The sequence below is a fragment of the Mauremys reevesii genome, linkage group 11 (assembly GCF_016161935.1).
Source record: "Mauremys reevesii isolate NIE-2019 linkage group 11, ASM1616193v1, whole genome shotgun sequence".
NCBI classification, from domain to species: Eukaryota; Metazoa; Chordata; order Testudines; family Geoemydidae; genus Mauremys; species Mauremys reevesii.
The window spans coordinates 52689746-52702577 of NC_052633.1; the positions used below are offsets into that span (position 1 = coordinate 52689746).

Consider the following 12832-nt stretch of genomic DNA (forward strand, 5'->3'; position numbering starts at 1 on the left):
AATCAATAAACATCTTATGACTTAGTCTTGAGCTCAGCAACCACCAGTCTCCTGCTGTCATCAGTGCATATGCCCCAACGCTGGATTCTATCGAGAATATCAAGGAACAATTCTATACAGATATTGACAGAGCCTTTACCAACATTCCCGAGGAGGAGGAGGAGATCATTCTCCTCAGAGATTTTAACGCTAGAGTCGGGCAGGAGTCAGATCTCTGGAATGGCACTATTGGAAAAGGAGTAGGAAAGGGTAACTCCAATGGCATCTTCCTCCTGAGCAAATGCGTAGAACATGGTGTGTTAGTCACAAACACCCTCTTTAGACAAAGTGAGAAGTATAAGACCACCTGGAAGACACCCTCACTCCAGGCATTGGCACCTTCTTCACTGTTATTGTTAGAGCTTGAGATTGGAAGGATGTCCACTTCATGAGGGCCATGCATGTAACTAGTGACTATTGGACAGACCATCGCCTTGTCAGATCAATCATGAATTTCCAGATTGTCTTAAGGCATCATAAGCAGGCAAAAATCAATACAAAAGAAATTCAATGTCAAGTCCCTTGACGATATAGTGACTCAGAAGAAACTTCAGCAGTGTCTCCAAGATAAGTTTGCCGCTATGCCTACAGCTAACAATAATGAAAATTTCTGGAAGGGATTAAAGAGGGCCATTCTCTCAGCATGTGCCAAGTCCATTGGCTATGTCACCCGCTATCATCAAGACTGGTTTGATGAGAATGATGCTGAGATTCAGGGCCTGCTTGACCAGAAAAGAAAAGCGCATCACATGTGGCAAAACAACATATCACACCAGCAGAAGAAAGTCATAAGTAACTCAAGGCTGAAGCTCAAATGAAAATCCGTGACATCAAAAATAAGTTGTGGTGAGAAAAGGCCAAGGAGATTGAGCTTTATGCTGATAAACATGACATGAGTTTCTGTCAGGTAATAAGGGCCATTTGTGGCCCAGGATCCCATGGACCCACACCACTCTGAGCCCAAGATGGGTCAACATATTTTAAGGACAGCAAAGCCAAAGCCAGATGGAAGGAGCATTGAGTTACTCCTGAACCGTGAGTCAACTGTCTCTGATGCCAATATCGAATCTATAGCTCAAAAGACATGCAAGAGAATATCTTGCTGATCCCCCCACCCACCCTCAAAGAAGTAACATGAGACATTATGCAAACTAAGAACAACAAGGCAGCAGGGCCAGATGGCATACCAGCTGAAGTCTACGAATTTGGAGGTGAAGAACTGGTAGGGAAGCTCCACAAACTTTTTCTTCATATCTGGTAAAATTAGAAGATTCCAGAAGACTTGAGAAATGCTAACATTGTTACAATCTTTAAGAAAGGAGATAAGTCAGAGTGTGGAAACTATCAATGCATTGCCTTGCTATCTACAGCAGGGAAAATTCTTGCCCATATCCTCTTAAACCGATTACTTCCCATTGCTGAGAAAATATTGCTGGAATCTCAGAGTGGTTTTAGACCATCCCACGGGACAACTGATGTTGCATGCCAAATCCAGGAAAAATCTCCAGAGCAAAATCATAACCTGTACATGGCTTTCATCGACTTGACAAAGGCCTTTGACTCTGTCATCCGATGACTTCATCCTCGCTCACACTGAGAATGACCTTCAGTCCATATTGGATTTTCTTGCACAAGCTGACTGAAGCCTAGGACTCCCACTCAATACTGAGCATTACATATTACTAACCACAAATCACCATTTAGGGTCAGACTTTGGAGACAGTTGGGCACTTCTACTCCCTCGGTAGCCAACTTTCCCAAATTGCAAAAATTGACAGAGATCCGGCACAGGATCCAGTGCGCAAGTGCTTCCTTCGGGAAATTGCTCCGACAAGTTTTCACGGACTGTGACCTAGGGCAGGACACCAAGATCCAGGTCTGTATTACAGTTGTTGTTCCTGCACTCCTCTATGGATGTGAAACTTGGGTGACCTATTGACAGCACCTCAAGAGTTTGGAGAGGTATCATCAATGATGCCTCCAGAAGATCCTTCACATCAAGTGGCAAGATTGCCACACTAACACCAGCATCCTTGCTGAAGCCAACGTCACCAGCATTGACGCAATGATCCTCATGCACCAACTTCACTGGGCTGAACATTGTGTGCAGATGCCAGACTCTCGCCTCTCAAAACAAGTCCTCTACTCTCAGCTCACACATGGTCAGAGATCCTGTCGTGATCAGAGTAAACACTACAAAGACACACTGAAAGCGTATCTTAAGAAAACTGATGTGGCCAAGCTGGGAAGAGCAAGCCACCAACCGACCCCAATGGCACCTTCATCAGGCAGTAGCCTGTTTCGAGGAGAAGGGCGTGGCCCTTGAAGCTGAAAGGAAAAAGAGGAGGAAAGAAAAAGATATAACTTCCTCCCAGCAGGCCACTGGCCTGCCACAAAATGTCTGTACCTACTGTGGGTGGATTTGCTGTTCCAGGATCGGATTCCTGAGTCATCTCAGGACCCATATGTAAATCCGTGGTAAAGACATCCTCGAATCAAGGGATCGCCAATCATTTTTCCATTTTCCTTTAACTAAATAATTAAGTCTGACAAACGCAAAGAGAACTCCACACACTACAATCTTATAGGACCACTAAAGATTAGAATGCACAAGTTTGACATGTTAGACATGTATTAATTGGCTTATAAAAGCAGCACAAATACCCTGCTTATATATGGAACTGATTCAGTACTTTTTATTAAATTAAAATATATCAAGATAAAGTGTTTAGATAATAAATAGCATCTTTATATATGTACCATGTACCAATATATGATACATGTACGAATTTTGAAAATTCTTAATTTACCCAAAAGAAACTTCTTAAGACAGTGTTTCCCCAAAGCGTGGAGCATGCCAACTAGGAAAAGACTAGTTCAGGGGAACACTCCAATATCTCATTTGCTCTCCAGAGTGGTGGTTTTCTTTCTTTATTTTAAATTCAGTCTTAGATTGCAAGGAAAATCTTCAAAATGTGAAGTAAGTTGTAACAGATATAGAATCATCTATCTGCCAGAATGTCTGAAACAATAGCTCTGTGGTGTGAACTGCCCATTTAAGTTGATGGCAATTCAGGTTCCCCGTTAATATTTTAAATAGCAACACTTAATTATTTCACTGCTAAAACCATGCGAGAAAGGAGGAGGAAATACATGATGAAGACCTATATCAATATTTCCCAAAGTGGATGGCAGAGCAAAAAATATATGAATTAAAGTGGATAGCCCTTTCATACCATCCTACAGTGAGATGGGATTGGTTTTATTTCCTGAAGCAGGGTGTCACTTTCAAGGATTTGGGAAAGACTGGTTTAAGACATTACTCATGTAAATATGTACATAGTAACTACACTGGGAGTATATCATACAAATGGTGCAAGAAACCACTTTAGCTTCATGCCATGTCTTAATCATCTCGCACCTCACACCAGTCACATATTCACACTAGTTTTAAGAGTGAGTTTCCAGACCAACTCCCCACTTCTTTGCATTCCACTCTCACCAACTCCCTAGCCCCTCAAAACTCCCAATTTTCTGACAGTGAAGAGTACATTTCAATAACTTCAGGGTAAAAACCCTTAAGAGCTAGGAAATCTAGAGCTAGGATAAACCTCCTGTAACTGCAAACATTTGAAATGAAAAAAAAAAAAATTTTTTTCCACGGGATATTTATTCCCTAGACGTTGGGCCCAGATGCTACAAAGCCTTACGCACATGCTTAACTTTACACACTTTGAATAGTCCCACTGATATTAAGTGGTTGTACCAACTTTAGCCTTATTATCTCTATTACTGTAGTGCTTAAGAGCCCTAGTCAAGGACCAGGACACCAACTGTTACTGTCACACTCCACAAAAAGCCTACTTTCCAAATTCCTGATTAAATGAAATAGGATAATATGAGCAGTCATTCCAACTGCTAAATAGGGACCTGATTCTTTGAAGTGCTCACCACTTTCTAGAAGGTGTTCCAATTAGATCACAGTTCTGTAATATCAGACAATCTACAGGCCATACTTGGAGCTAGCATGTACACAATCGAGATAGTAGACCAATAGTGATGCGTATTCTCAGCAGTTCACCTACAAACTGTACAAAGATAGTGACTGTTCAAAAGTTAAGTCATGAACTGTGCACTCAAGTTTAAAAAAAAGGGGGGGAGGGGAAGGGATGGGACACAGCCTCCTGATCCCAAAGTACATCTTACAAAGCAGGCATTAAAGGAATAGAGGGGAAAAATGAAAGGTTAATTGATATCATTAAAGGAGGTATAGTTAAGATTTTGGGGTACTTTGTGAAATTCTGTACTTTCAAATTTTTAGGTTTAAATCATATCTTAATTCTATTCTAACCTCAAGCATAGGGACATAGGTATCTTTAAGTTACTGCTTTGTATTCTTATTTTCACCTAAGTTTTTCAGCCAAGTTTTTTATCTGGGTATAATTATAAAGGGAACCAATAGAAAATACTAACACTTACATTTGCTTTCAGAACTGTAGGAAGGTGGATAAACTAGGAATAGGGAGTAGAGTCAACATACCTCTAACAGTTACAAGGAGTTTCCCAACCGCTTCCCAACCCAACTAAGCACATACCTAAGTTTAAGCAGTTGACCAGACCCACTGAAGTCAAATTTGACTCCAGACAAGTTCAGGGCTCCACCCACATAGAACTCAGGTGGTGGTTTAAGGCTCTGATCCTCACATAGGTCTATGATAAAACTCACGTTAGACATCAGTGGTACAGAACAAGGCCTAATTACTTTTGAGTTCCAGGTATATGCATAACCTCAAGTATAGGGAGCTGAGTAGGTACTATAATAAATGCAAAGTAGACTTGACTGTGTACTGAAATACTTGCAGTAAGTATCTATTCTCATCCTGTAGATACAACGTAGTCACCTGGACATGGAGACAGATGAAATATATGTGATCTGCTTTCTAAGCAGCTTACTGGATATTTCACATTGAGGGTAACTGTATGATTTTCAGTAGTAATTCACTTTACATTTTATAACCACAGAACTCTTTAAATCAGACACATTAACTTGTAGTTTAAACAGCTGCATTTCAAAATTTAAAAAATATTTTAAAAAGTTATTTAGAACAGATTTTTCTTGAAAGTGCAAAGTTGCAGTGCTGTTTTATTTATTAATCTGATTTTAAATGTTTATTTTAGCTATTATAAAGTATTTCATAGCCATATAGTTCTATATCTGTACACAAGATTAAGCTAAAGCTTAATACATGAGATAACAGGCAATATCTGAAATATAGTATACCTATGGGATATAGCAGGTTTATGTCCATCTTTCAGACCTGGTATATCCTCATGAAGGTAAGCCAAACCTCTAGCCATAGTTTCAGCAATATGACACAGCTCATTCCAAGAAACCACATTTGCCTTGAGAAAGTCAGTTAATGAACCCTGTACAGTGGAGGGAAAAACAATTAAAGTAAATCTCAGTATTATTTCCCCTTAAGGAGAGATTTTCTTAATGATAAAGTGTACCTAGAACACAGATACAAAGAATCATATCTGTTTCATAAACCTATATATATATAGCATGCATGATTACAGGTACAGCAGAACTTCAGAGTTACAAACCGACCAGTCAATCAAATACCTCTTTTGGAACCGAAAGTACACAATCAGGCAGCAGCAGAGACAAAACCCAAAAAAACCCTCCACCCCCCCTACTCCAAAAACCACAAATACGTATATTACTGTGTTAAACTACTAAAAAGTAAGGTTGTAGAGTGGTAGTCAGTCAGTTAGTCTGTATCAGCAAAAAGACCGAAGAGTACTTGTGGCACCTTAGAGACTAACATTTATTTGAGCATAAATAAATTTGTTAGTCTCTAAGGTGCCACAAGTACTCCTCGTTCTTTTTGCTAAAAACCTGGAAAGTTTAAAAAACATTTGACAAGGTAAGAAAACTGTTTTGTGCTTGTTTCATTTAAGTTAAGATGGTTAAAAGCAGCATTTTTCTTCTTCATAGTAAAGTTTCAAAGTTTTATTAAGTCAATGTTCAGTTGTAAAAAGTTTTGAAATAACCATGTTTTGTTCATAACTCTGAAATGTTCATAACTCTGAACAACCTCATTTCCTAGGTGTTTGTAACGCTGAGGTTCTACTGTATAATCTGTTGGTATTTAGAAAAAAGGTATAATTTCCAATCCAATTGGTCATCTCTTAACACAATAAACACTTACAGGATATATCTATATTTCACACAATAACCAAACAATTTAATAAAATTTAAAAAAAATGTGAAAAATGTCTTTTGTCATTGATCCTCATTTATTAGAAGATTAAATAAATGGGAGTCAAATGTGCAAATTTTTAAACTAAAAAAGACTAGAGATGAAGGAAGACAATTTATGATAGATATTAAGAAACTATTCTGTAAAAGAACAGTCAACGAAAAAAATTAGATATTACAAGTTAAACACACTGCTGGAGATAAATGCTGGAATTTCTTTGCTTTCAAAACAGGGTGATTCAATTTTCTGGGCACAAAGTCGAGTTTTGTGGATCCACCCCCAAGCATCATGCATGTACTTTCTCACAAGCATTACATTTATATTCAGAGCCTTTTTTTCCCCCCTTTTTAATATAGAGTGAGGAGATCTATGAGAGAGATCGTTTCTTTACCTTTTCTCATATTATGAACTACAAATTTAGTCAAATTATAAACAACGAGTTAAAAATATTTTCAGATACTACACTACTCTTGAATCCCATGCCAACTTTTTGGGTTTTAAATATCACTTTTTAAAAACCAGAGAAGTAGCTGTGATTCACTTGTTGCTGTGAGTGAAGCCGACACAGAAGGGGACAATGGATTGACTGCTCAAGGGGAAAAAATGGTTACCTATATTTCGTAACTGTTGTTCTTTGAGATGTGTTACTCATGTCCATTCTATCTTAGGTATGTGCAGGCTCACGTGCACTGTCGTCAGAGATTTTTGCCTTAGCGGTATCCGTAGCGTTGGCTATGACAGTCTCCTGAGTGCTGCGCTTATGAGTTGATATATTAGGCGCCGCTGACTCTATGCCCTCTCAGTTCCTTCTTGCCAGCAAGTCCAATAGAGGGGCAGGAAGGTGGGTAACTGAATGGACATGAGCAACAGATCTTGAAGCACAGTTACAAAAAGGTAGGTAACTTTTTTCTTCTCTGAGTGCTTGCTCATGTCTATTCCATTCTAGGTGTCACTCAGGCAGTATCCATGGAAGTGGGCTCAGAGTTCATGGCCGTGTGGCTTGTAGCACTGCTTTGCCAAAGCCAGCTTTATCTCAAGCTTGCTGAGTAAGTACATAATGAGACATGAACGTGTGGACATATGACCAGGTAGCTGCTCTTGGAGCGGCACCTGTGCCGGAAGGCCACTGATGACGGGACAGGATCCTGGACATGAAGGTAGAGACGCTCCAGACCTTTCAAAAACAGGGCTGTCATGTCATGAGTGAAGACTGACCTGCCTTGGAACAGAGGTGGAAGGCCAAAATAGCATCCAGGCAGATCCTGATCTATGACAGGGACAATCCGTGGAGTTTGAGGTGCAGAAGATAATCCAGGATCACCTGCAGCAGGAGCACCTTCAAAATGAATGCTTATAGCCTACAGGGTGCTTTGCCAGACTGAGTTGCACGGGTGAGCGGGAGGAGGAAGGGTGGCAACAACTAAAGCTTATGTCTCTATCTTGTGTCCTTGCAGACCTGTCAAGGCTGCCAAGGCCTTGGCGGTCACAGCCAGAACTGTTTCCTCACCAATTGCAGCATATGCAGACCCAGAAAGCAAGGGGTCACCCGAAGTGTCCTTTAGGCTAATCAGCCTCGCATCAGTCTGCCCCACAAAAGAGACCATTCCCATCAAACAGGAGATCTTGAATTGAGGCCTGCATTTCCTGGGACAGGCCAGCGGTCTGAAGCCAGGAGCTGCACCTCACGACCACCGCCATTGCAACCACCCTCGCCACCAAGTCGTCCATGTCCCATGCCATTTTGGAGGGAACACCTCGCTGCTGCAGTACCCTCCTCCACCAGGGTACCAAACTCCTGGACCAAGTCCTGGGGCAAGGACTCAAACTTCAGAGGGAGTTCCATAAGTTGAAGTATCTGCCCAACAGAGCCCGGTGGTTTGCCACCAGGAACTGAAGGCTAGCCACTGAATAAATCTTCCTCCCAAAAAGGTCCAGCCTCTTTGCCTGTTCATTTTTGGGGGTCGAACTGGTGTGCCCCGGTTGGCCTTCTCATTGGCTGCAGAGGCGGCCAGCAAACCTGAAGGCGGGTGAGTATACAAGTACTCAAACCCCTTGGCTGAGATGAAGTATTTTCTCTCAGCCCTCTTGGAGGTGGGAGGGATGGATGGATGATGGGGATTGCCAGAGAGCTTTGGCTATTTTTAAGAGTCCATCATCCACGAGTAGTGCAACATTGACAAGGATAGACACCAAGAGCACACTGAACACAGACCATCTCTTCTATCTCCAGGCCCAAGTTCTTGGCCACCCGTCAAAGCCGGGCCTGGTACTCCTTGAAGTTATCTTGGGGGTTAGCATGCAAGGGCCCCGCCATCACCTTGTCCAGGGATGAGGATGATGACTGGACCACTGGGGGAGTCCCCAGGGCATCATTCTCTGCAGGGGAAAAGGGTTTTGTGGTGAGCACTCACTCTTCTACCCCGACCTTTGAGTGCACTTTGTCTGGCGCCAGTGGTGCCGTCAGCTGTTACTCTGAGGCGTCAGAGAGGGCACTGGCATCACAGGCATGCCCCACGTACTCCAGTCGGGCCACTGTGCTGGCCAATGGCCATGTTGCAAAGCTGACATCACAAGGTTGACACAGCCTTGGGTGCCCAATCGTGCTGGTGATGCCTCAACGAGGGGGTGGATTCCCTCTCCGTGCTGGAGGAATCCTCTTCCCAAGACCACGGTGGCGCTGTCGATGCCTGCATCTGGCAACTAACCATTGCCACTAGAGACCAGCATTTTAAATAGGACCAGTACAGGGTGGTGGGACTGGTATCGCAACGAAGACTGTTCCCACAGTGCGGGGGATAGGGATCCATGCCGATAAGATGACCGGCAGGAGGGCGAATGGTGCTGGTGATACAATGACCAGCACCTCCCCCCAAGGCGATCTGCAGCACAGAGACAGAGAGCGTTGTCTTGGCTCTGGGGATGTGCTCACTTGCCCTTTGCGGGGGTCTAGATGGCTGGCTTGCCTGCATAGTGAGCCTTTGCCACTTCCAGTGACACACGCGGCCTTCTGCTCTGGAGGAGCCTGGGTTCCCTACCACTCCCAGGAGTGCGGCCCCCTTGGGGTGACAGGTCCATGCGGCTCCAGTGCTGGCTGGCAGCCTAAACTGGGTCCTTTGCCTGATACCCCATGGACTTTCTTGGACTTCTTTTTGGGCACTGGCAACAGAGTGATGCCAGGCAGAGCCTGGAGCTGGGGGTGCACTATGCACCAAGGCTGAAGTACTGGGAGGGGGGGGGGGGTAAGAGTCTAGCTGGGAAGGCTCAGAAGCCAGATAGAAAGCAGACTCCACGAGGAGGGTCTTCAAATGGATGATGTGCTCTTTCTGCGTCCTGGGTCAAAAGTTTTTACAGATGTGATGCTTGTCCCTCATATGTGATTCCCTCAAGCACTTCAGGCTATGGGGGTCACTAACAGGCATAGGCCATTTACAGTCCAAGCAGGGCTTAAAACCTGGAGACTGGGGCATGCACGCCTGGGGAGAAGTCCCCGCTGGGGCTCTAACTTTTAACTACACTACTTAATCACTACTCAAACACTAGCTACAGTAACTCCTCACTTAACGTCATCCCATTGCTGATCAATTAGAGAACATGCTCGTTTAAAGTTGGGCAATGCTCCCTTATCACATTGTTTGGCAGCCGCCTGCTTTGTCCACTGCTTGCAGAAAGAGTAACCTGTTGGAGCTAGCGGGTGGGGGCTTGGAACCAGGGTGGACTGGCAGCCCCCCTAAGTTCCCTGTGCAGCAGCTGTCCAGCAGGCTATCAATTGCCTGGCAGTTTGGCTGTTCCTCCCCCCACTGCCATGTGCTGCTGTTCCTGCCCTCTGCCTTGGAGCTGCTCCTGGGAGCCTCCTGCTTGCTGTGAGGGGGAGAGGGAAGGAAGAAGAGGTGCTAATGTCAGGGTGTCCCCCTCCCCATTCCTTTACCCCAACTCCACAGAGCTGGGGGGACAGGACGGGACATGACCGGGCTCAAGAAGGAGGTAGCTTGCTGGCAGCAGCTGCTGTCTCATTTGCTGAACAGTGTATTCAGAGTGGGGTCAGTGTACTTAAGGGGGCAATGCGCCTCTCTCTCTGCCATGCTGTCTCCCCTCCCTCCATTTTGTGCTGCCTTGTAGAGCGTGAGGCTATATTAACGTGTTATCCTTGAGGGCTCAGCTGAATGCTAGTTCATCATTTAGCAGTAAGGCATTCCCTTGGAATATCCCACCCTCTGACTCCACCATCTCAAACAGGCTTCACAATCATTGCTCTGTACAGTATTAAATTGTTTGTTTAAAACTATATTGTATATATACACATACATACATACACACACACACACACGTGTGTATTGGGGGGAGGGGGTCTGGCAAAAAAATTTCCCTGGAGCCTAAGGCCCCCCCGCCCTTTACATGAATTCTTATGGGGAAACTGGATTCGCTTAACATTGTTTTGCTTAAAGTAGCATTTTCCAGGATAATAACTACTTTAAGGAAGGAGTTACTGTACTAGAAATAAACTATTTACAAGGCCCTAAGGCTTGAAGACAATAACGACGAAACCGCTAGCCCTTGCTAGGTGCGGAAAAGGTGCTCCTAACCACCACAGGCAGTAAGATGGAACTGAGAGGGTGTAGGGTTGGCTGCACTTCATATACCAATGCATGAGCGCAGCACTTAAAGAGTGCCACAGCCAACCCTATGGATACCGCTATAACAAAAATCTCCGACGACCGCACACATGGGTGCGTGCATACCTAGAATGGAATTGACATGAGCAATCACTCGAAGAACTGAATTGCTAACAAACCAAATGCTGAGAAACGTACAAAAATTGGGGGGAAAAGAAAATTTTCTCTCCTGTTCTTCAATGAGAATAATCTTGGTCATTAAGAGATAACAGTAGTTTAAAAAAAAATTCAGATATGAGCGATTGAGTAGACCATATCCTTTTAGAAAGGGAAATGTTTATCTGTTGATTTAGTTTGATATAACATGCATAAATAAATTTAATAGATTGGTATAAAAAAAGTGAGGTAGCTGTTTTGTTTAAAGCTTTACAGTAACCAAAGCAAAAGCTAGAATCAAAAACTGCATTTAACCTGATGGATGTATTTGTTAGGACTGAGGTGTTGTACCAAACTGTAAATACTGACTATGACACAGCATAAATCAATTTTCACATTTACATTATGTAAAATCTTTATATATTGAATAATTATTTTTATAAGACTGATACAGGAAATAACCTTCCTAACTTTACGTGGTTCATAGCAAAGCACTCGATTTCCCCTTAGCTATTTATGCTATTAGACCACTGCTTTAATTTTACAAGTCCTAATATTAAAAATGTCTGAAAATATTTTTATTCTACTACAAGAACTGTAAGTTACATCACAAAAGCTAGATGGGGCAGTAGTAACAATAATGCTGTTATTCTGTTATACATACACTTTGATATTTCTTATTGTAGGGAGCTTTCCATACAGAAAACCATTTAAATTCGTAATAAAAATTTCATATCTGAGACTCAATTCAATTGATGGGCATTGGTTAAAAAACTTTTGAAGACCTACTTCATTAGGAAGGCCCACAATCAGAGTGAAACACTGATAAAATTATATTTGTGTTGTTTTAGAAAACATCTTCCTCTGGCAAGGATCAATGCCAGTGACTTTTACAGCTTCTCTACTAGGACAAAACCTGTTTTGGTTTGGCTTGGTTTTTTAAGATGGGGAACGGGGTGAGAGGAAAATAATGATCTCTGAAGCTACAAAAATGGGGAAGGGCTTGGTGGGTAAGTGAAACTACTTTCAATTATTTTTTAAAATTGGCTGGAATTCCAAATTACACAGCCTTCCTTTCTTTAAGCTTGTATGTAGGCTACAAGATTTTAATAAAATTACAATGAAACTACACAGATAAAAACCAACATTATTTGTTGTCAAAACTGACCATACCTTTTCATGAAATGCTGTAATTAACCATAGATCTACATCAATGCTGGTGCCTCGCTTCTCTGCACCAATGAATTGTAAGATATTTTCATGCTTCATTCCAGGCAAGCTGTAAATTTCATACTCATTTTGCCATGACTGTTTGTCCTTAATCAAGCACAGATATTAGGTTAGTATACATTTACTATTTTCTGTTGGGAAAAAAAAACAACTCTCTTCTAAGTCACAAGTTTGCTGCTGTAATTCATTGTGAAAAGTTAACTGACCTTCTATAGTAACAGATTAAAATCCGTTTTGACCTGGTATAAATTTGAATCAATGGAAAGAAAGGCACATTTCAAAATATTAATATTGACAGACTAGATAGATTTTAAATTACAAGTATGTGTCTGAAATTTAGGTAAGTAATTTAAAATCTGTACTATATATTTCAGCCAAAAAAAAAAAATTCATAAAATTATAGGATAAATCTTTGTGTACCTAATTTAAGTTACAAGGAAACTATATTTGGTAGTCTCCCATGGAAATGTGTCTATTGTAACAGTACTATGCAGGTTGTCACCAACGTGAATCTCCATAGATACCACACAC

General features: G+C 42.1%; 1 protein-coding gene across 1 annotated transcript in view; it reads right to left on the reverse strand.

Moving 5' to 3' along the window:
* The window catches only part of ACVR2A (activin A receptor type 2A), a 108207-nt gene that overhangs the window by 15754 nt on the left and 79621 nt on the right, over positions 1-12832 (reverse strand). Inside the window, exons 6-7 of the mRNA XM_039494326.1 lie at positions 12245-12388; positions 5321-5466 (exon numbers count right to left, since the gene is read on the reverse strand). Coding sequence (XP_039350260.1) covers positions 5321-5466; positions 12245-12388 — 290 coding nt within the window. The remainder of the gene's footprint in view (positions 1-5320; positions 5467-12244; positions 12389-12832) is intronic.